Source organism: Lynx canadensis, chromosome D1 (assembly GCF_007474595.2).
Source record: "Lynx canadensis isolate LIC74 chromosome D1, mLynCan4.pri.v2, whole genome shotgun sequence".
In the NCBI taxonomy this organism is placed as follows: Eukaryota; Metazoa; Chordata; class Mammalia; order Carnivora; family Felidae; genus Lynx; species Lynx canadensis.
In genome coordinates, this window is record NC_044312.2 from 96,695,460 (window position 1) to 96,718,704 (window position 23,245).

Consider the following 23,245-nt stretch of genomic DNA (forward strand, 5'->3'; position numbering starts at 1 on the left):
AAAAAAATCCCGAAACCTAGAATGAATATAACTTCCTGGTGGAGAAGGTGGGGTTTTCACCAATAAAAGGAAGGACTGCTCTTCTGCCAGCTCTGAGCCCCTCCTGTTCTCCAAGGTCAGCTGGTCTGGTAAGAAGTTTTCATTCTTTTAACTATCTGGCCCCGCTTTAACCCTCAGTGGGGGACACTGTGATCTGGGGTTTCATTAGGAAAGCCTTTTGGTAGTAATTATTGTTGTTATGGTTTCCAGGTAAGGAATCTTTCCAATTGCTTTCCCTTAAATCTGGATAAAGGACCAAGGAGGACCCTCACACACAGGTTCTGGGTGGTTTATAGCTGGCCAAAGTAAAATCGCTCAGGGTTTCTATCATATTCAAGCCTAACACATCTTCTGGGGGGGCTGGGGCAGGGGTCCTGGATGTGGCAATCCTGGCCTTTTATCCCAGGGAAAAAAGCTGCAGTTACTCAGAGAAGCTTTAGACTCACCTTGTGTGTCCTGTATTTGATCTATGTTCTATACGCTGGTTGGTACAAAGAAGCCGTTTCTTAGAATGTTCTCACATGACTAACCCTAACTCCCTGAAAAGGAAGCTTTTGGCACGACCAGTTGAGACCACCCCACTTACTGCCATCTCTTTTAAAATCCGCATGCTTTGGGTCTAATAATAAAAGAAGTATCTGCAGAGCTCCTGGGTGGCTCAGTGGGTTAGGTGTCTGACTTTGCCTTAGGTCATGATCTCACAGTTCATGAGTTTGAGCCCTGCGTTGGGCTCTGTGCTGACAGATCAGAGCTAGACCTGCTTTGGATTCTGTGTCTCTCTCTCTGGCCTCTCTCCTGCTCTCTCTCTCTCTCTCTCAAAAATAAGTAAAACATTAAAAAAAAAAGAGAAATATTTGCTCATCATAAAAAATATGAGAAATACAAAATACCAAAAAAAGTAGAAAAGAACAAAAAGAGAAAGTCACCTGTGTACCACCCCTGTTAATCTTTGTACTTTCTGTTCTTCCTTGATAGTAACAGTTTCATACCCTCACCTTATGGTGCAGGTACTATTTTTGTGAGCTTTCATCACTTAAAATAATCCTGCTTATAGGGGCATTTTTGATCAATGCTTATACATTAAAGGAAAACCACTTTCTCCCAGCACAACGTTATATATGCCCCTCCCAATTTTAGTCAACGACTCCTTCCTACCACCCCAGCATCCCTGGGTGTTTCGTAGGAAGCCATTCATCTGTCTGGCTCTTATGCTGGGTAGTTTGGCTTCTGAGCTCCAGGAGGCCAGCCCAGAAAGCTAAACCCTAGAGACCCTCTGCTCACGAGCCTCCTCCCGGGACATCTTGGCAGAATGCCTGGATGGGGAAGGGTGGCTGGTGCCTGTGCTCGCTAGCAGTCTGGGGTGGGATTCTGAGGCCAGGCTGGCTTCCTTCTGCCCATCCCCTTCTGCTGCACCCTCTCCCTGTGGTGGGGGCGGGGGGATCTTCACAGTCTGCTTTTCTTTTTCCAATTCCATTCCAAACATCCCCTGGAAAGACCTGCAAGGGGAGAGGCAGGCGTTGGGGTTTGGTCTGTTTGTGACTTTAAGGGTGTGGAGTAGGCAGAACCCACTTGCTGACAAGGCTTTGGTGACATAGCTCACTAGAGCATGGTGGGGAGGGTTGGGGGGCCTGCAGGGCATGCCAACATGCCCCCTTCCTAGTTTGCAGGGTGACAGAGCCTGAGCTGTGGAGGGCTGTGCACTGCGCCGGACCTTCAGCTCACCTTGTCCTTGCCCTTCATCTCCCTCCCGGATGCCTTCCCAGGGCCCCCAGTCTAACCTACCTCCCCACCCCAGACCCTCCTGACCACTTCTGCCCATTGCTAAACTTTTCTTCATACAACTTATTGCCACTTTTTTTTTTTTTTTTTTTTTTTTTTTTTATTTAAAAAAAATTTTTTTTTCAACGTTTATTTATTTTTGGGACAGAGAGAGACAGAGCATGAACGGGGGAGGGGCAGAGAGAGAGGGAGACACAGAATCGGAAACAGGCTCCAGGCTCCGAGCCATCAGCCCAGAGCCTGACGCGGGGCTCGAACTCACGCACCGCGAGATCGTGACCTGGCTGAAGTCGGACGCTTAACCGACTGCGCCACCCAGGCGCCCCTATTGCCACTTTATCCACTTTCTTTATTGGTGTGTGTGTGTGTGTGTGTGTGTGTGTGTGTGTGTGTGTGTGACTCTCACGTGGGGGAGGAAATAAAGATGCATCCTCTGAGCAGAAAGTCCCCAACATTCACCCCGTAGCCCAACGCTCTCATGGGGACCTGGGAGCCAGGGGTCCTGGAAGTCCTTCCTCCTGTTGTGGGCTAGGTGCCCGGGAGTCAGCTCTCACAAGGAGATATGTATACAGGGCCATAATTAAAGGGGGCCTTGGGGACCCATGCCATGGGAGGAAGAGAAGAGAGGGAGCAGTGGGTTGCAGCACAGCTGACCTCTCGCCCAGAGCCCAGGTCACTCTGAGGATGGGATGGCCTTGCAGTGCTGTTCCAAGTGGGGCCCAGGGCAGGCCTTTCCTTTATCAGCCCAGGAGGGGACCCAAGAGGGGACGGGATGCTACCCAGGAGGGGATGGGATGCTGGGAGGAGGTTCTCTTCCAAGGCATTCTCTGCCACAGGAGGCTGGCCGCGGAGGGTGAGGGGGCAGGCCCTCTGCGTTAAGGGGGTCTGAGCTAGCAGTGCGGCCTCCACCCACAGTCTCTTGCTCGTCATCCCTCCATCCCTCCATGGAAGTGATCTTATGTCCTCTCCTCCAGGCTCTCAAGGGACTTGCTTGAGAAGGCAGATAGAAGAGCTTTGGTTAAGGGGTTGTAAATAAAGGTGCTCCTGGCAAAACAAAATTAATTCCAATTACTTGGAATTAATTAAAGAGAAGCAGAAGGCCAAGTTTGAGTTAAGAACATTCTTTTTTTTTTTTTTTTTTTAATTTTTTTTTTTTTCAACGTTTATTTATTTTTGGGACAGAGAGAGACAGAGCATGAACGGGGGAGGGGCAGAGAGAGAGGGAGACATAGAATCTGAAGCAGGCTCCAGGCTCTGAGCCATCAGCCCAGAGCCCGACGCGGGGCTCGAACTCCCGGACCGCGAGATCGTGACCTGGCTGAAGTCGGACGCTTAACCGACTGCGCCACCCAGGCGCCCCTTGAGTTAAGAACATTCTTAAGAAAAAAAGAAGTTCATTGCTTTTATTTATCAATGCTTCTATAAATACCCATTGAGCACCTACTGTGTGCCTGGTATGCGGGACTTAGTCCTTGCCTTCATTCCTGTACCTTCTAGTGGGAAGACAGATGACCACCAAACACACACGAGGATCCCTTTAGGTGTTGATCACCACTGTGAAGAAGGGAAGGGAAGCACAGACGAGTGTGACAGGGGCTGGGGAGTTCTGTCAGATGGGGGCAGGGAGGTCTCTCTGAGGAGACCCAAGTGCAGGGAGAGAGGAGCCAGGCTTGGGGGAGGTGGGAGGGGCCCATGTGCAGGGGCCAGGCAGGTGCTGAGGGCGGCCAGGTGGGAGGGAATACACGGAGAATGCTGTTGACTGAGGTCATGAAGGAACACGAGTAACTTTTGAAAGAACACACTGAGAGATGGAGGTACTCTGCCAGGGTCACTTCGGTGAATCACGCCTGAAATGTTGTTGATCTTAAAAATAATCGTGGGGGGCTGGTCGGGGCAGGGAGCGTCAGACAGACCTGGGCGGATGGCAGCCCCTGCACCACTAACCGTGGCTTCACGGTTTCTATAATCATGCAGAACCTCCATCGTCTCTTCCGTGGCACTGAGGGGAAGGGAGAACGCAAATCACCAATATCAGGACTGAAGGAGTGGACATAACTAGAGACCCTACAGACATTGATGAGAGAGGGAATGTAATGCCAGTACAACTGGAATTTTGGATACAAAAAATTCTGTGGGAGACATAAATTGTTTCTCAAGAAGATTCAAGAAGAGATAGAACACTTTAGTAGTCTTAAAGCAATTAAAGAGATTTCTTTAAAAAAAATCTGCCTTACTGAGAAGTTGAGGGAAAGAGACAGAACATGTATAAAATTCCCAGCCCTGTTTCTGGCACATGGCAGGTATCTAACACACATGACTATTATTTTTTTCAACGTTTATTTATTTTTGGGACAGAGAGAGAGACAGAGCATGAACGGGGGAGGGCCAGAGAGAGAGGGAGACACAGAATGGGAAACAGGCTCCAGGCTCTGAGCCATCAGCCCAGAGCCTGACGCGGGGCTCGAACTCACAGACCACGAGATCGTGACCTGGCTGAAGTCGGACGCTTAACCGACTGTGCCACCCAGGCGCCCCCACACATGACTATTATTATGCACTATTCTAAACAACAATGAAAATATTTCGTCATCTTCAGAACCACATAACAGTCTAAGAAAAAAAATGCTCTGTAGAGCCTTGCCATTAAAATCTCTCCTCCACCTCTGCCCCTACCGCCCCTCCCCAAAAAAACATTATCTGCTTTATTTATTAGACTTGATAGAAAATGACTTTTTACTTGTGACTGAAACTACGTCACTTGCTTGCCTCGGGAGAGGATGCCCAGATGAGTGTACTGTATGTAGGCTTAGACCTCCTCTAAGTACAAGCAAGAGGTTTGGGAGCACAGAAGCCAGAAGTGAGGCCACTGAAATGCCACCCGTCCTTGACAATGACCCAGCAAGCCTCTGTATTTAGGGATGCTGCCGGGACACGACACTGCAGCCAGGCTCTGAATAAATTAGCAGTGACCCAGAGTTATTGGTGTCCAAAAGGACATTTCTGTGTGTATCTTGCCAAGATATTCATTTCAAAGAAGGCCCTGGCTCCTTCCGGCGGCCTTTCCCGTCGGCCACGTGCCTCTCCTTCACAGGGCTGGGTTGCACAATTGGTTTTCCAAGCAGAGGTCAGGTCCTGTCCCTTTCCTGTCACAGCCTTGCCCAACAGAGGGTGATTTCTCCAAGCCTGGGCCCACAGGACTCAGATGTGAAGAGCAGGTGGTGAGCGTCTGCTAGACTGAGCAGTGACTGCTGGGAAATGACCAAGGGCCCCTGTAGCCACCAGAGAGAGGGCTGGGGGTGGGCATTCAGATCCACAGCCTTTAGAACCTCCTGGGAGAGGCTTAGAGCTGGGGTCCAGGGGCCTTCAAATTAGAGAGACTCAGAGAACTGCACAGAGGGAAGGGGGACCTGTCCAATTACTTGCAACTCCCTATTTGTCAGATGGGGAAACTGAGGCCCAGGGAGAGAAAGGGAGTTGGCCAAGGCAGCACAGCAAGTTCTTTCCAGTCCTCCACAGAACCCCCTCTGCCAGAGCTAGTGGGAGTTGTTGTCGGGTAGAGGGTGAGCCTGGATCATGGAACGCTGTGGAACAGAAAACAATGTGAGGGAGGCTGGCTTTCCCACGGAATCCTATTCAAAAGCATGTAGGGGCTGTGTGTGGAGAGGTCCCTGGGGTTGGCCCGCTGGTGCCCAAGACTTTCCCCTGCCTTGCCCTCTCCCTGGCCGGATGTCACAAGACCTACAAGGCCACCATTAACACTCCCTCCTTTGAAGGGCTTCTCTGCTCTCCTAAGTGCAAGACTCCTGGAGGATTCTTGTGAAAGCAGCGAGACAGAGGTCTATGCTCCCTTTCTGATTTTGCCAGCCCCATGCTGAAAGCTTCTTCCCTCATTTCCTGTCAGGGGCAGCGGAGGGTGGGCAGGGGCTGTGTCTGCCCCCCTCCAAGTCTAGCTTCAAGGATCATTCAAGATAATGGAAGGCAAAGTGTTTTGAGAACTAAGTGCAGCTCCAATGTAAGAGGTGATTGTAGTTAATGATTTATGCCTGGGGGCTGTGCTTCCTGCCCGGAAGCGGGGGTGGGGAGGGAGAGGAGGGGAGCTGAGGGAGAGCTGGGAAAGCAGGAGCCCAGGACTGAGTTTCCCAGGGGGCCAGCCCGGATGGTGGCTTAGGCACGGTCTGTCCCCGGGGCCCCAGTTTCCTGGGGCCTCATCTGCATACCCAGCGCCCTCTGTCCATTCAGTTGTTTATTTGACAAATGGTATTGAGCTCCCACCTCCGGCAGCACTGGATTCAAGGCTGAGAGCAGGTTTAGAAGAAAAACCAGGCTCAGCCCCTGCCTCTCGGAGCACACCAGGCACACAGGAAAATAGGAGCACGAATCAAATAGGATCCCCACGATTATTGTCCTTGCTGTGAACATCCAGCTGCTTCCTCAACATCTCCCCTTGGATGTTTAACGGCTTCGCTTGCTTAACTCAACTGAAGCTGAGCATTTCATCTGCCCCTCCCCAGTCTTACTACGTTTCCCCTGGGAGCCATCCTTGTGCCTCCCTGTCCCCACAGTCCTCCGCCCCCTCAGCAAGCCCTGTCATTTCTACCACCCAAAGCTCTCTTCCACGAGGTGCATGCCCCTAGGCAAATGGCATCACCTCCCATCCTGACCACGGGCCCCTACAGCCCCCTAACCAGTCACCCTGCTGCCTCTCTCTCTCCCATCCTGTCCCATCCCCCTTTATTCAGAGCAACATATGGTCTTTAAACATAAACCGGATCCCATCAACCCTCTTGCTTATAGCTCTTCCCCAGCTTCCTGGTGCTTTCAGAATAAGACCTGAGCTCCACACCCTGTTCACAAGACCCTGTGTGACCAGGGCCCGACCAGCCTTACAGACCTTGTGGGGGGCCACCCTCTGCACCTCACCCATTGTGAGCCCAGCAACACACCCATTGTGGCCTTTCGTTGCAGAGGATGCTGAGATCTTGCACACCCGAGGTCCTTTTGATGTGGAAATGTTGGGATTCAGAGCCAAGGCCAAGAAAGAATTTTTGAGACTTTTTGGTGCAAAAAGGTTTTTGCTATTAACGCACGGAAACAGGACCCAGTGGGCAGAAAGCCGCACTGGCGTTGTGAGGAGTGACCGATTCTATACTCAGTTGAGGAGGGAGGTAAAGACAAAGGAAGTTTCCAAGAGGACTTTCATATGCTAAAGAAGACTCACAGGATCCTGGAGGGCTAGCTATTGCCAAGCTAAGGTAGTTTTTCCCTCTAAGAAAGCATTAGCATTAAACAGCTGGGAGTTCTGGGGTCCTGTCGTACTCTGCCAGCCTCAAGTATTTATCAATGGGCTGCAGATTATGAGGAAATTTAATGTTATCTGCATTTCTTTTTGCCTTCGTTCTCCAGTTCATGCCCCCTCCCTACAATTTTGACCCTTAAATCTTTAAGGTTATTGAGGGTGGAATGTCCTCTGTAACTTCTTCCTGCTGAATAGGGGCGTAGAGAGGTCCCTACCCCATTGGTCAGTTGGGGAATTTATACATAGGAGTTATTGAAGGCAAAGGCAGCCGATCCAAGGTAGACTGTAATGCCCGAAGTTCCGAAACCTCCCACAAAAGTCCACCAGAGTCATAAGTCAAAGCCAAGCGGCAAGGGTCGTTTATTGCAGGTTCGAACCTGGTCCTCTGCGCACTCGTCGCCGGTGACGCAAGAGGCCACGATCACGGTTGGTACAGCGTTTTTATAGACAGAGACAAATAGCACAGGGGAGGTTTCAAATTATGAGGGGCCTGATTAGTTGATTTTAAAGTAAGGACATTTGTTGTTCTCTGATTGGGCGTCCTTTGTCTGTCCTTTGGCGGGAAGGCTTTGTCCATTACTTGTGGCGGGAGGAAAAAAGGGGGAAGGGGGAAGGGGGTAGGGTAGGTGGGGAATGTGCTAAGCAAGCAGGTTTACAGAAGCGAGAAATGCCGGTTAGTTTATGTACAATCACTCATTCCATTACATATCAGACTACATTTAGGAAGGTTTACAACCCATTCTACTACACAGCGGGTTACATTCAGGAAAGGCCTCACAACGCTCGTAACAAACAGCAAGCAAAACAGACTTCTCAGCAATTGTATTTCTTATCAAAGATCCATAATAAGCAGAAAAGAGAACCTAGCTTTAAACTAAGGCAGGGCTGTCATTTGGATTGTTCCTTTCATTCCCCCCTTTTTCTTGTGCCTAAAGAGCCAATCTTGGGTCTTTTAAGCCTCTGTTTGTAATGTCTCGAGCGGTAGGTACTGAGTTCGTAAGACCATTAATTGTACAGCATTGAACCTGTCTTGGACAAAATTAATAATTTTGTTTATGATGCAGGGGCCTAATGTGAGAGCGAGAAGTAGGATGGCTAGAGGCCCGAGTAAAGCGGAGAGCAGGGTAGTTAACCATGGGGACGCACTGAACCAGGATTCAAACCATCCAGCCTCCTGTTCTTTTTCCTTTTTCCGTTTATTTAGCCCTTCTCGGACCTTGGCCATAGAATCTCTTACTATTCCTGTGTGGTCAGCATAGAAACAACATTCTTCTCCTAGTGCTGCACAGAGACCACCTTGCTGTAGGAACAGCAGGTCTAATCCTCTCCTATTTTGTAAAACTACTTCCGAGAGGGAGGTTAGGGACTTTTCAAGCGAAGTGATGGCAGTTTCAATTCTTTCCATATCTTTGTCAACCGCTTCTCTAAGTATACTAAATCCCTTGTTTTGTATAGTTAAGGCCGAGATCCCTGTCCCTGTTCCTATGGCCCCGAGTCCGAATATGGTGGCTAGAGTTAGAGCCCCTGCAGTAATGAGTGCTCTCTTAGTTACTCTTTTGGGTGCTATCCACATCTGGTCTACATACTCAGTTGTGTGGTATATGATTTTGGGGAACACAATTACCATTACACAGAACTCTGACTGATCGAACATATCCTTGTAGAGGCAAGGGGTTAATCCCGCATAAGAACAAAGCCACCATGAGTTATTTGGTGGAATAATCCAGTTTTCTGAAGTATTGAATATATTTCTGTTACTTATGCATAAGTGGCTATATTTTGTTGGCACTGTTCCTATACATGTCCCATTTCCCATAAGCACTGGTAGTGTGAGGCCGGGTCGTCTCTGTCCCCAACTGCAAGTGTCTGAGTTGTTCGCAGTGCTATAATTTCCTACTATTGCTACTGACTCGTAAAATGGAGGCTTTGTGGAATAGCACAGCCAACAAGCTTCTGTTTCATTGGGTTTAGTATGGTTTAAGGCCTTATAAGTGGTATTCATCATTACCCATAAGGGGTCATCTTTGAATGGGGTTTGAATTTTTGGGGGTTTTCTTGGAGTAGTCCCGGTTACAGTGACCACCTGAGTGGCCGGAGGATTAGTACCCTTATTTGTGGACCGCGGGGTAGTATTAGGCTTACTTGTGGGCCATACTGACTGGTTTGGCCCTATTAGTGTTGGTGAGGCTTTGGGTTTTATTTTTAATCTTATCTGAATAACAGTTGCAAAGTAAGGCGGTCCCCGATACAGGTAAATTCCCCAATTTAGTCCCGTAATCCATCTCGTCTCCTTTTTTCCGTCCTCTAGGAATTTGATACGAATAAGGTTACAGGCATGGGTTTGCTTGGGACAGGGGCTGGCAAATTTCATGTCAATATAATGGGGTTTTACCTCCCATTTCCAGCTTCCATCATTGGTAGTGACACAACTCCAAGCCTTACAGTAGAGGGATTCGATTCCTCCACAGGTTTTTTTCATTGCTCCTGTTCTGAACCCGGGACATGCATAAAACCCACTAGATCTTATATGCTCTTTTTCATTTTCTGGGGTTCCGGTCCATGACGGATTAGGACGCTGGCGGCTTCCATTGGGGGGAAGTACCCCCATGGTTATGGCTACGTCCTCTAGGTTAAAATATAGATCAGGCCACCACCAGGCATTTAGGGGAGTATCGTCTGCTGTGGTAGTATTATAGACTTCCTGGGTTTCTAAATTAGAAACCTCCCAAGTTAAAGTATAGGGTATATGGGGGTTGCTCGCAATACTTATCAGTCCGTAGGAGGTGAGCAGGAGCACGCTAATGTGTGTTCCTCCGATCATTGTGGGTCAGGAGCTGCTGCAACAGTCTTGGTATGGGACACCCAGGCCTTTGGTCTCAGCCGGTTTTCGGGGTCAGGTTTTCGACGCAGAGTCAATTTTAAAGGATGGGTCTTACTCTGGTCAACTGTCCAGGCGGTGTTGGCTTCCGGCACGAAGTCTTCTCGAACCACAAAGGGATCAGCTGGTCGGGCGTGGGCGTAATGGATCCAGGTGGCAATCCCGTCGACTTTGAGAGCAGTGGGTGTGGTTAGGATCACAATGTAGGGTCCCTTCCACCGTGGTTGGAGGGTCTCTTGCTTGTGTCTCCGCACGTATACCCAATCTCCGGGTCGGTAGTGATGCGGCTCAGGAGGGGGCTCGCTCTCATAAATGGCTCTCAATCTGGGCCAAACTTCCTGGTGTGTGTGCTGGAGTTCCCTCAGGGAAATAAGAAGTTTATGATCATCAAATTCAGTTAACACATTAGACTGTAGGTTGGGAATTATGGGGGGGGGCACTCCATACATGATTTCAAAGGGGGTTAATCCCAGTTTGTAAGGGGAGTTCCGCACCCTGAACAGAGCGTAGGGGAGTAAGACTACCCAGTTAGCGCCAGTCTCCATGGTCAATTTGGTTAGTGTCTCTTTTAGGGTTCTATTCATTCTTTCTACCTGTCCTGAGCTTTGGGGTCTATATGCACAATGTAGTTTCCAATCGGCCCCAATAAACTGCGCTATCCCTTGTATTACCTTTGAAACGAATGCTGGTCCGTTGTCTGATCCTATTAGGGTAGGGAATCCGTACCTGGGCATGATGTCTTCCAACATTTTCTTTGCTACTACCTGCACAGTCTCATGCTTGGTGGGGAAGGCCTCTGTCCATCCTGAAAAGGTATCTATAAACACTAACAAATATTTGTATCCATATTTTCCAGGCTTTACCTCGGTGAAGTCTACTTCCCAATAGGCTCCCGGCCTGGTTCCGCGGGTTCTGGAGCCAGGGTTTTTCCCGTGGTTGGTGGCATTAGTTAGTTGGCAAGCTTTACAGCTAGTAACTATCTGTTCAATTTTTGTCCTAGAGTCTTTAATGGTGATCCTAGCATGTCTTATTAAGTCTTGCATTTTTCTTGTGCCCATATGAGTGGCTCGGTGCATCTTGGATAAGACTTTATTTCCCATTTCTTCTGGGAGGATTATGCTACAGTCTGCTGCTCTCCACCATCCATTAAGGCACTGAGTCATAGGCAATTTTTGGATCCAGTTTAGGTCTTCTTTAGTGTAGGTGGGACTTTCTGGTAAACTAGCTGAACTGGGGTCTGGTAGGGTGGTCATTAAAGCACAGTCCACCTGTAAGGCCACCTCTCGGGCCACCTGGTCAGCCAAATTATTTCCTCTGGCCACCGGTGTGACCGGTTTTTGGTGGCCTGGGCAATGTATGATGGCTAGTCGTTTAGGCAGCCAGAGTGCCTTTAAAAGAGCCAATATTTCTTCTTTGTTTTTGATAGTTTTCCCCTCTGCAGTTAACAGTCCCCTCTCTCTGTATATAGCTCCATGTATGTGGGCCGTAGCAAAAGCATATCTGCTATCGGTATACACGTTTAGTCTCTTGTCTTTTCCCAAAGTCAGTGCCTTGGTTAAGGCCACAAGTTCAGCCCGTTGGGCAGAGGTGCCAGCTGGCAAAGGCTCTGCCCAAACAGTCTCAGTTTCAGTTGTGACTGCTGCCCCCGCATACCTTTCACCCTGATGTACAAAGCTGCTGCCGTCAGTGAACCAGGTAACTTTGGCATCTGGTAGCGGGCGATCCTGTAAATCTTCCCGAACTCCATGAACCTGTGCCAATATCTCAGCGCAGTCATGGAGGGGGGTATCCAAGTCCGGGTCTGGTAACAGGGAGGCAGGGTTTAGTGTTCGGGGGGGAGCATAAATGATTCTGAGGGGATTTAATAATAGTCCCTGGTAGTGAACCAGTCGGGCGTTACTTATCCATCGGTCAGGAGGTTGTTTGAGGACTCCCTCAATGGCATGAGGGGTTGTAACATGTAACTCTTGTCCCATAGTTAACTTATCAGCATCCTTTACCATTAGAGCTGTAGCAGCGATCATACGGAGGCAAGGGGGCCAGCCAGCCGCTACTGGGTCCAATCTTTTTGAAAGATAGGCAACGGGCCTGGGCCATGGGCCAAGGAGTTGCGTCAGCACTGCTTTGGCTACCCCTTTGTTTTCATCTACGAAGAGATGAAAGGGTTTGGAGACATTGGGGAGCCCTAAGGCTGGTGCCGACAACAGGGCGAGTTTAATTTGCTGGAAAGCCTGCTCAGTTTCCTCTGTCCATTCAAAGGGCACCTGTTCTCGGGTGACGAGGTAAAGAGGCTTAGCCATTTCGGCGAACCGAGGTATCCACAAGCGGCAGAACCCGGCCGATCCCAGGCCTAACCTGCCTTCGCGTTGTGGGTCGGGGGATGCGGAGGACGGTTTCCTTCCGTGCATCAGTGAGCCATCGTTGGCCTTCTCTTAACAGATACCCCAAGTAGGTTACCTCGGATCTGCAAATTTGGGCTTTCTTTGCTGAAGCCCGGTACCCCAGGGCACCAAGTGTCCAGAGGAGGTTTTTGGTGCTTTGCAAACAAACTTCAGCAGTCTCAGCGGCTATTAAAAGATCGTCAACGTACTGCAAGAGAGTCACTTCGGGGTTTTGATTCCGGTACTCACCCAGATCCTCGTGAAGTGCCTCATCGAACAAGGTGGGTGAGTTTTTAAATCCTTGGGGGAGCCGGGTCCAGGTGAGTTGCCCATTTATGCCTCTCTCAGGGTCGGACCACTCGAAGGCGAAGAGCTCTTGGCTTTTGGGGGCCAGAGGCAGGCTGAAAAAAGCATCTTTTAAATCAAGGACAGTATACCATTGTCTTCCTGGGCTGAGGGCATTTAGGAGGGTATAGGGGTTGGGTACTGTTGGGTGTGTGTCCATGACTCGGCGGTTAACTTCTCTCAGATCTTGTACCGGACGGTAGTCCGCACTGTTAGGTTTTCGTACAGGCAGCAGGGGGGTGTTCCAGGCTGAATGGCAGGGACGCAAGATGCCTAAGTCTAGGAGGCGACGGATATGTGGCGTGATGCCATTTCTGGCCTCCATTGACATCGGGTATTGTCGGACCCGAACTGGATCTGCCCCTGGTTTCAGCTCTATGAATAGAGCTGGGCGATGTTTAGCCAACCCCATACCCCCGGTTTCAGCCCATGCTTCTGGAAACTGCTGGAGCCAGGGCTCTATGTTTTGACTTTGTGAGGGTGGCCCCTGATGGAGTCGATATTCATCTTCTAATCTTAGAGTAAGTATGGTAATGGGTTGGTTGTGAGGGCCAGTCACTTGGGGGCCCCCTGGCGTAAAATGAATCTGGGCCCCCATTTTAGTGAGTAAGTCTCTTCCTAATAAGGGGCATGGGCTGTCGGGGATGACTAGGAAGGAATGGGTGACCTTTCCATTTCCTAGGTCCACAGTCCTCTGGGTGGTCCAGGGATATTTTTTTATCCCGGTAGCCCCTTGGACCCAGGAAGATTTTTCAGAAATTTTTCCATGGGGTCTGATCAAGACCGAATGTTGTGCCCCTGTGTCGACTAGGAATTGAACTGGGTTCCCCTCCACTTGTAGCATTACCCTAGGTTCGGGGAGCGGATCCGAACCCCGTCTCCCCTATTCTGCATCTTGAGTGAAGAGGGCGGGTGTGATTTTTGGCTGCCACGGTTTTTGATCATGACGTGGCTTTTTCTTTTTAGGGCATTCTCGGGCCCAATGGCCTTTTTCTTTGCAATAGGCACATTGGTCCTTATCTAAGGGCTTTTGTTTATCCAGGGGCTTTTGGACAACAGCGGCCAGGACTTTGGTCATTTCCTCGGTGGTGAACAGGATTCAGAGGAGCTGCTGACAATCATCCCAGGTGGGTTGGTGGGTAAACATAACACTGTCTAAGAGACTTATTAAATCTTTAGGGTTGTCAGAAAATCGGGCATTCTGGGTTTTCCAGTTATATAGGTCACTGGTAGAGAAGGGCCAGTATTGAAGTCGGGGGTTCCCCGTACCATTGGGAGGCCCTATTTCCCGTAAGGGTAAAGCTACGGTGGAGTCAGGAAGGCGGAGTCCTGGCTCATGAGGGGCCCGCCTACGGGTACGTCCAGCCGGCCTTTGGACTTTGCCCCCACTAGGCATGGGCGCGGGTTGAGCCTCCCTATTCTCTAGTTCTCCTATGGGCTGGGCTACGGGAGGCTCTGCCGGCGCAACAGGGATAGGGGCAGCTTGCGGAATAAGAGGAGGAACCTGGTAAGGGGGAGGGTCAAGGGAAAGTAAATCTTGGCTGTCAGGGAGAACAGGGGGTGCATTTGGAGTTGGCGGCTTGGGAGAGTTGATAGGTTTAGCCGCTAGAATTTTGCATGGCCCTGTTGTTAAGAAAGAGGCCACCCAGGGACGCCTGGGTGGCGCAGTCGGTTAAGCGTCCAACTTCAGCCAGGTCACGATCTCACGGTCCGGGAGTTCGAGCCCCGTGTCAGGCTCTGGGCTGATGGCTCAGAGCCTGGAGCCTGTTTCCGATTCTGTGTCTCCCTCTCTCTCTGCCCCTCCCCCGTTCATGCTCTGTCTCTCTCTGTCCCAAAAATAAATAAACGTGGAAAAAAAAAAAAAAAAAAAAAAAAAAAAGAAAGACAGAGGCCACCCAGGGAGGTGGGTTTTCTACTAAATCTTGCCACACCAGAATATAGGGAATCTGATCCGAGTGACCTTCTTTCCCTGGTAGGAAAATTATTGATTTTACTTTAAGGACCACGGGGAGGCAGAAGGTTCCCTCTGTAGGCCAATTGACCCCAAAGGTGGGCCATTCAGAGCGGCAATAGGTGATCAACTTCCTTTTGCGAATGTCTAGGCTTAAGTTGTGTCCTCTAGCTTTTACGTCCCTGAAGTTGGCGAGATGGAGGGAGAGAGGGGTGCTCTGCGTTTGGCCCATGTTATGATTCTGAGGAAGAGGAGAAGAGAAGGGGGCGCGGGCAGCACGGACGTGGGGGAGGGGGCGCCGCTGGCCAGGGGGCGGGAGGGAAAGCCTCAGGGAGCTGAGGAAGGAGGAGAGAGGAACAAAGGATGGAATAATTAATTCTGATCAGCCGAGAAAACACTTAATTCCAATAAAACATCCGACCCATGAAAGAAAAACAAGAACTAACAAGAATCTTTCGCAGCGGTTCCAACTTTCTGGTGCCGTCTCGGCCAGCCCAACAGAGAGGGTTGTGGCTAGGACGGCGGTAATTACAAGGGCCCAGGGGTGACAATACATTTAGACTGACATAGAAGCACTCACGTACTCGCCCGTCCGCGTCCCTCTCGGGAACTTAGGTGCCTCTTAGCATGGGCGGGCAGGTATAAACCCCCTGCTTGGATCAAAATAAATTTTGACCGCCTTAAGCCGTATGAGGATCACCGCGGAAGTCGGGTTAGAGCCCACTCGAATCCCGTAGCTTATGCCGTGGGACTACACATAGGGTAAGTCAGGCGCGTGCCCCTGACTCCCAACAATCATTCCAGTCGTTTTAACAGACAGACACACAGACACACATCACATCAAAATACGGGTAACAATTGGCATGCCTAGATGGTTTTTCTTTTAGACGCGTAGAGATATTTCTTAGCACTCTGGAAGTTCATAGAGAAAATGAAAGTATTTAGTTCGCAGGCGCGTTGGGCGTAAGCAGCCCACAGAAAAGAATCCTGATGGGCCAAAAAGGCCCCCCGATGGACCAAGAAGGTCCCCTGATGGGCCAAGAAGGCCCCCAGATGGGCCAAGAAGGCCCCAGACGGGCCAAGAAGGCCCCCAGATGGGCCAAGAAGGCCCCAGACGGGCCAAGAAGGCCCCCAGATGGGCCAAGAAGGCCCCAGACGGGCCAAAAAGGCCCCCCAATGGACCAAGAAGGTCCCCTGATGGGCCAAGAAGGCCCCCAGATGGGCCAAGAAGGCCCCCAGATGTCAGTGGACGTCTCCAACTGACCCCGGCTGGGTGCCCTATAGCGCGTCCGCCAGGGTCACACCAGCTTCCAGACAGAACCGGTTCTCCAGAGAAGAAACACAGATCAGAGAGAAAAGGAAGAACGTTAGAGCCGGCTTACTTACCGATCGGAATCAGATATGACCCGTTGACCAGAAGTCTGGTGGGCTCGGGGGGATCTCGGTGGGACCTCCAAATGTAATGCCCGAAGTTCCGAAACCTCCCACAAAAGTCCACCAGAGTCATAAGTCAAAGCCAAGCGGCAAGGGTCGTTTATTGCAGGTTCGAACCTGGTCCTCTGCGCACTCGTCGCCGGTGACGCAAGAGGCCACGATCACGGTTGGTACAGCGTTTTTATAGACAGAGACAAATAGCACAGGGGAGGTTTCAAATTATGAGGGGCCTGATTAGTTGATTTTAAAGTAAGGACATTTGTTGTTCTCTGATTGGGCGTCCTTTGTCTGTCCTTTGGCGGGAAGGCTTTGTCCATTACTTGTGGCGGGAGGAAAAAAGGGGGAAGGGGGAAGGGGGTAGGGTAGGTGGGGAATGTGCTAAGCAAGCAGGTTTACAGAAGCGAGAAATGCCGGTTAGTTTATGTATAATCACTCATTCCATTACATATCAGACTACATTTAGGAAGGTTTACAACCCATTCTACTACACAGCGGGTTACATTCAGGAAAGGCCTCACAATGCTCGTAACAAACAGCAAGCAAAACAGACTTCTCAGCAATTGTATTTCTTATCAAAGATCCATAATAAGCAGAAAAGAGAACCTAGCTTTAAACTAAGGCAGGGCTGTCATTTGGATTGTTCCTTTCACCAAGGTAGACAATACATATGAACCTCCTTGAGTAGAAAGAATCATCTGTCAGCTGGAAGTTATGGCGGCGAAGGGGTCTTGGCAACAGGCTGAGAGACACCAGCAAAGACAACAAAATAAGGTTAATCTTATTGACCTTTCATAGTTGACCAAAATCTTCCTCCAGGAGGTCCAGGAGTTTAACCAATCACTACAAGAAAGAGAGAGAGATGTAAAGCACCAATTTGAGTATCTCTATGTTTTAGCAATATGGTTACATTTTTGTGATCTCTGGGATATCCTTGTGCAGCAGTTAAAACATCTAATGCCATTTTGAGGGTCATTTAATTGTGTGGCAGGTGGTGTTAGCCATCATATACTCTGTTTTGTTTAGTAAGCGATCAGGTAGTTAATAAGAGGCAATTTATAGAAACAAAGGAAAAAAATACGGGTTAATGGCTAGAGAAAATTACAAACCCAGTGTCCGAGTCTTGAGTGCTGTCAGTGAGAAGATTTTTAGATGCCAGGCTTGAAGTATAGAGTGGGAACAGGCAGCTGGAATCAGATGGGTTTTTCTCCTTTGTAATTTAAATGTCTCTGGTGATCCGTTTGAATGGCCCATTGTAAGAAGGAATTATCAGTATAAATTGGAGAAAGGAGAATGAAAAAGAAAGTTACAACCTTCATTTTCATTTGAAGAGAAGTTTGAGGGCTTCTAAACAGGTTCACAGGAATAAGAAGGTGTATTAGCTGGCACACTGGTTTCTTGTGAGGAAGGTAAAGGTTTGTTGTTTTTTTTTTTTTTGTACTTACTTTTTTTAAACATTTAATTTACGTTTTAATTTACATCCAAGTTAGTTAGCATATAGTGCAACAATGATTTCAGGAGTGGAGTCCTTAATGCCCCTTACTCATTTAGCCTATCCCCCTTCTCACAACCCCTCCAGTAATCCTCTGTTTGTTCTCCATATTTAAGAGTCTCTTATGTTTTGTCCCCCTCCCTGTTTTTATATTATTTTTGCTTGCTTTCCCTGTATTCATCTGTTTTGTCTCTTAAAGTCCTCATATGAGTGAAGTCATATATTTGCCTTTCTCTGCCTAATTTCGCTTAGCATACCTTCTAGTTCCATCCACATAGTTGCAAATGGCAAGATTTCATTCTTTTTGATTGCCAAGTAGTACTCCATTGTGTGTGTGTGTGTGTGTGTGTGTGTATATATGTATACATATATGCATATATGTATATATATATACATATATATATATATGTATATATATATACCTATATACCACGTCTTCTTTATCCATTCATCCATCGATGGACAGATATTTGGGCTCCTTCCATACTTTGGCTATTATTGGTAGTGCTGTTATAAACATTGGGGTGCATGTGCCCCTTCGAAACAGCACACCTGTGTCCCTTGGATAAGTACCTACTAGTGCAATTGCTGGGTTGTAGGGTAGTTCTATTTTTAATTTTTTGAGGAACCTCCATACTGTTTTCCAGAGTGGCTGCACCAGTTTGCATTCCCACTAGCAGTGCAAAAGGGTTCCCCTTACTCTGCATCCTGGCCAACATCTGTTGTTGCATGAGATGTTAATTTTAGCCATTCTGACATGTGTGAGGTGGTATCTTATTGTGGTTTTGATTTGTATTTCCCTGATGATGAGTGATGTTGAGCATTTTTTCATGTGTTGGTTGGCTATCTGGAGAGGAAGGTACAAGTTTAATTGTTGATATATGAGTCCATGAGGAATGTCCTTCTAATTTTATGGGTGGGGAGTACATAATATGACCTGGTAGGGGCCTTTTTATTTTGGAGTTAAACCTCCTGCTGTATTAGACTTTCAATTCTTTAAATAAACCATGTCTCCTGGGTTTAAAATGGGGTGGGTTGCTAGTAACTGTTAATCAGGTTTAGGGAGTGTTAGAAATAAGTCCATTGACCCAATCAAAGGAGGGAGGCAGAGACTCAGAGTATAGTGAAGGCACAGTGAATCAAGGCTTTAATCAATATTCTTGCAAGAGTGGGTACCTGATGGACAGGTACACTTGGGGCAGTTACAGCAGACAATTTATCTCCTAGCATGAAGTCCTGCCCCTGGTTCCTCATTGGCTGAGTACTACAGAGATTACAGCCTCACCTGGATGTCATCTGTGCCCATGTAAGGCAAAAAGTAGTCTTACTGGAACAAATGTACATTCTCTGAGATGACGCAGAGACTTTCAGTCCAATCTCCCTTTGTTCTTTGGCACATGTTCATTGAAAAGCCCATGAAAATAAGCCCGAGAAACTGGAGAGGGGAAGAAGAACCAGGAAGTGAAGTGTCTAAGTGTTTGGGACTCCACTGTGGGGGGCTGGGGTTCATACATATTTCCAATAGGTGGTAAACCTACTGTTAACTAGACAGCACAGCTTTCATTTGACATTTCTGAAAATGAACCATCTCCCTTACTTCTCATAGGGGGGATATTGTTTACACATTTATAGAGATTTAAGAATTAATTGGGCCTCAAGTGAATAATTTAATAAAGCATTATTAAGTTAAATTAAATGAATAGATAAGTAGTGTATATCTACTGATAAGACTATAGTGAGAAAAGGCTTTTCATATACAATTAATTGTTGGGGAAATCCATCCCATTTTCCAGTTGTTCCAAGAATCATATGCTCATGGGGGCTTGTTATTATCCCCACAGAATAATAAGCAGGAAGATTGTCTATACATGAACTATTTCAATGAAGTTGACCTCAGGTTGTCCAGCATCAGTTTTTAGGACTTTTAGGAAAAAGGCAGTTTTCATTTTTAATGATGTTAAGTCAAGAGGATGGAAGAGGATAGGAAACCTTAGTTGGAGAGTCATAGCCAGATATTTGAGGAAACCTGAAGAATTCAAGGTCTAGTCTAGTTTATAATAGTATTAAAATTTAATATCTACAAAGATGTGTTGTTGAAGCATAATTTTCCTCTATATTTACTCTTATTTCCAGAGATAGCCAAATCAAGACTAATTTGTTTGTAGAGCAAGTCCAGTTTAGCAAACTTGGCCTAATTATTTACATAAGCTCAGCAAGAACAGTGATTGATCATACAGATCTTTGAAATTTTGCTTTGCTGGAACTTTCCATAAGGAATCTCAATTGAACTTTTAGTAGCCTCTCTAGGCCAGATGCCAAGCCAAATACTTGCCGTCAGACATGCCTGCAATATCTGTAGATTTGGGCAAATTCCTCTTCTTGAGGTCCCCAAAATATCCTGAGTTTCCTGCACCTGCCAAGAAGTAACATTCTTTATTCACCTGATGTGGCTCCTGGGAACTCTGTAAGCAAGGTATCAGGCCGACATTTCCAAGAGGCTTTATTGGTTCCAGGCTTCATAAAGTCAACCTTAGTTTTCTAAAGCTGTCTGGTCATATCTGATTCTATGTAGATTTCTCTCAAATATGACAATTCAACCAAAAGCCTTGGTAAAATGACCATTGTTTCCAGTGGTGTCCTCTTACAAGGAAAACAGATTCTTAATGAACTTATGCAAATAACGATAAGAGTTTTTGAACTTCAGTGGGTTTGGTAGGTAGAAAAGTTAAATAAATGCTTCAGTTTGTTCACAGAGGAATATTTTATCACATTTCTGTAAGTCATAGATATCTTAAGAGCAAATTTCCTTAATATGGAGGAGCAAACATTACATAACCAGCAATGTTTCAAACACAAGTCACAAAAATTATAATCATCTTCCTTGACTTATTTAACCCCATGTTAACTAATGCTTGTTCAGTTTGAGTATAGCTTGCAGTTAGTTCTGGAAATTCTAACCGATTTTCAAGATATCAAAAACCTTGTCAAAGGTTTGTCAAAAGCCCCCCCCCCTTTTTTTTTAAATCTCCTTGAAGATGAAACATGTTACACAAGAGAATAATAACAAGAACTATAAATGAAAAAAGGCTAAAAAATGGACATGGTTAGGGGCACCTGGGCAGCTCAGTTGGTTAAGCGTCTTACTTCGGCTCAAGTCATGATCTTTTTTTTAAATTTTTTTTTTTCAACGTTTATTTATTTTTGGGACAGAGAGAGACAGAGCATGAACGGGGGAGGGGCAGAGAGAGAGGGAGACACAGAATCGGAAACAGGCTCCAGGCTCTGAGCCATCAGCCCAGAGCCTGACGCGGGGCTCGAACTCCCGGACCGCGAGATCGTGGCCTGGCCGAAGTCGGACGCTCAACCGACTGCGCCACCCAGGCGCCCCTCAAGTCATGATCTTGTGGTTCGTGGGTTTGAGCCCCGTATCAGGCTCTGTGCTGACAGCTCAGAGCCTGGAGCCTGCTTCAGATTTTGTGTCTCCCTCTCTCTGCTCCTCCCCCACTCACGTTCTGTCTCTGTCTCTCTCAAATATAATTAAAAACATTAAAAAAAATTTTTTTTAAATGGACTTGGTTAAAGATCTGATGTGGGTTCATTATAATGTAGCTGACAAGGAAATCTGGTTGTTTCTGTAACACATAACAACGCTTCAATAATTAGAATGTTAAGTGATGATCTTATTACCAAAATATTAAAACTTTTACACACACAACCACACACCACACACACACACACACACACACACACACACACACACAGACACGTGCACAGCTGTAGCATTGACCCAAACATAACCTAAGGCTTATTATTTGTTGGATGGTGTTTCCATAGTCACTTAATATACCAAAGAAAAAGGTCTAATTAGTCAGAAAGACTTTATTTACAGTTTAAATCCTGGGAAGTTTGTTTAAAAACCTTAGAAAGCTTTTTTTTTTTTAATGTTTATTTATTTGTTTTGAGAGAGAGAGCACAAGTAGGAGAGAGGCAGAGAGAGAAGGAGGGAGAGAAAGAATCCCAAGCAGGCTCCATGCTGCCAGTGCAGAGCCCTGTGCGAGGCTCGATCTCATGAACTGTGAGATTAGGACCTGAGCCGAAATCAAGAGTCAGAAACTTAACCGACTGAGCCACCGAGCCACCCTAGAAAGTTTTTAAAACACATTGCCTAAATAGGATTACAGATCATTACAAAACTTAATTATTTCTTTAACCAAAGTGGCAATAAGAGATTCTAAAGGCAAGTATGTAGGGTTATGTAGTTATGAGCAAAGCTTAGTGTTTTAATATTGAGAAGTTTTAACTAAGTAATCAAAGACCTGATAAAGACAAAACATAGAAACTGGTTTTCCTGGCAGACAAAAGAGGAACTAAAACAAATAAACAAACAAAAAAACCCCAAAAAGAACCTTTGTTTACATTTTCTTATCAAGAGCAGACCAACAATCCAAGAAAACTTTGTCTTTTGAACAGACAGAAAAACAGAATTTCAATCTTATACCAGTGGACTTTTAAAATCCATTCATTTCAGCTTCAGTCCTGAACACACATAAAATTCCTTTCCAAAGATTTCCCTTCATGAACCTACAACTTTTTAATTCAGAGTTGCTTCCCTTATTTCCATCAGTCTTAACTACATTTAGCAGAGAATTTTAACTCTTGGAAACCTTGGTCTCCAGTGAAAACTAAGTAGTAACCAATTGTGAACTGTTATACAAAAATTCTTTAGATGGCAAGTTTATGAATCTATTAAGCACAAATTATGTTTTCCAACAGACTCAAATATCCTTAGTGTCTTTGCAATAAGAAGCGAAAAACACAAACCCACATTCAGTAATCAATGCTTTAGCATTCCATTCTATTTGGAAAAGACTTACATGTCCAACCAATTCAATCCAATTTATCATCCAAGCAAAACTTAAAGTTCCAGGTCACTAAAGACTTGAAAAGCTATCTTAACAGTTACCCATGAAAACTTTTAGACAAAATTAGCCATCATTTTAAGTCATCTTTTTGCTGACAAATTTCAAAAGAGATAACACGAATTTATTTGACCTTTAGTAAACTTTGATAGCATAAAAGTTTCTTATATGATGCTGATAGCTCTATAGACATGTCTATCTTAATTAAACCAACAAACTTAAATTAGTTTAAATATAGAATTATGTTCCATCTGCATCCACTTAAAAGTCAATCAATTTGTTCCCCATTGTCAGTTTTTACCTGAGGCACTGATGGGTGGTTTGAGACCAGTGGGGTGCTCCTCCTTACTTGACAGCAAGAGGAGGAGGAGGAGCCTATGGTGCTGAGAGGCACCTGGATGATGGGAGCTATTACGTGGACCACACCCAAGGTGGTGCCCAGAGGGGGTGGGGTGGAGGCAGGAGAGGTGAGGTGCTACCTGGAAGGCTGGAGAAGGATAAAAGTCCAGAGAGAAAGAGGTCTCCCAGTCCTAAAACTCATCCGCTTAGACAGATGAAAAGACAGGTTTTCTTTCCATGAGAGTGGTAATAGGCAGTCCATGTCAGGCCAGAGAAAACAGGGAACTTCCCTGAAACAAAAGGAATTCAGGCAGCAGCTTGGGAATAGTCCTTAAAGTCCCTATCCTGAGGTAGACTCACCAAAGACAATGGGCTCCAATTATCATAGCCGTTAG

At 46.8% G+C, this 23,245-nt stretch overlaps 2 protein-coding genes across 3 annotated transcripts in view; one reads left to right on the forward strand and one right to left on the reverse strand.

Annotated features, from left to right (window-relative positions):
• Positions 1-9,931: 9,931 nt before the first annotated feature.
• On the reverse strand, positions 9,932-12,405 carry LOC115526354. The gene has a single exon (XM_030333772.1). It carries the CDS (start codon positions 12,398-12,400, stop codon positions 9,932-9,934), a length of 2,469 nt encoding a protein of 822 aa, XP_030189632.1. The 5' UTR covers positions 12,401-12,405.
• A 185-nt stretch (positions 12,406-12,590) lies between these two features.
• ACCSL (1-aminocyclopropane-1-carboxylate synthase homolog (inactive) like) overlaps positions 12,591-23,245 on the forward strand; it is an 83,978-nt gene continuing 73,323 nt past the window's right edge. For both annotated transcript variants that reach the window (XM_030332442.1, XM_030332443.1), the window contains exons 1-2: positions 12,591-12,654; positions 13,761-13,845. The gene's annotated coding sequence lies outside the window, so the exon portion shown is untranslated. The remainder of the gene's footprint in view (positions 12,655-13,760; positions 13,846-23,245) is intronic.

What these genes read in the sequence shown, in the direction of transcription:
- LOC115526354 (XM_030333772.1), bottom strand. Translation starts at nt 12,400, where the DNA reads ATGCACGGAAGGAAACCGTCCTCCGCATCCCCCGACCCACAACGCGAA.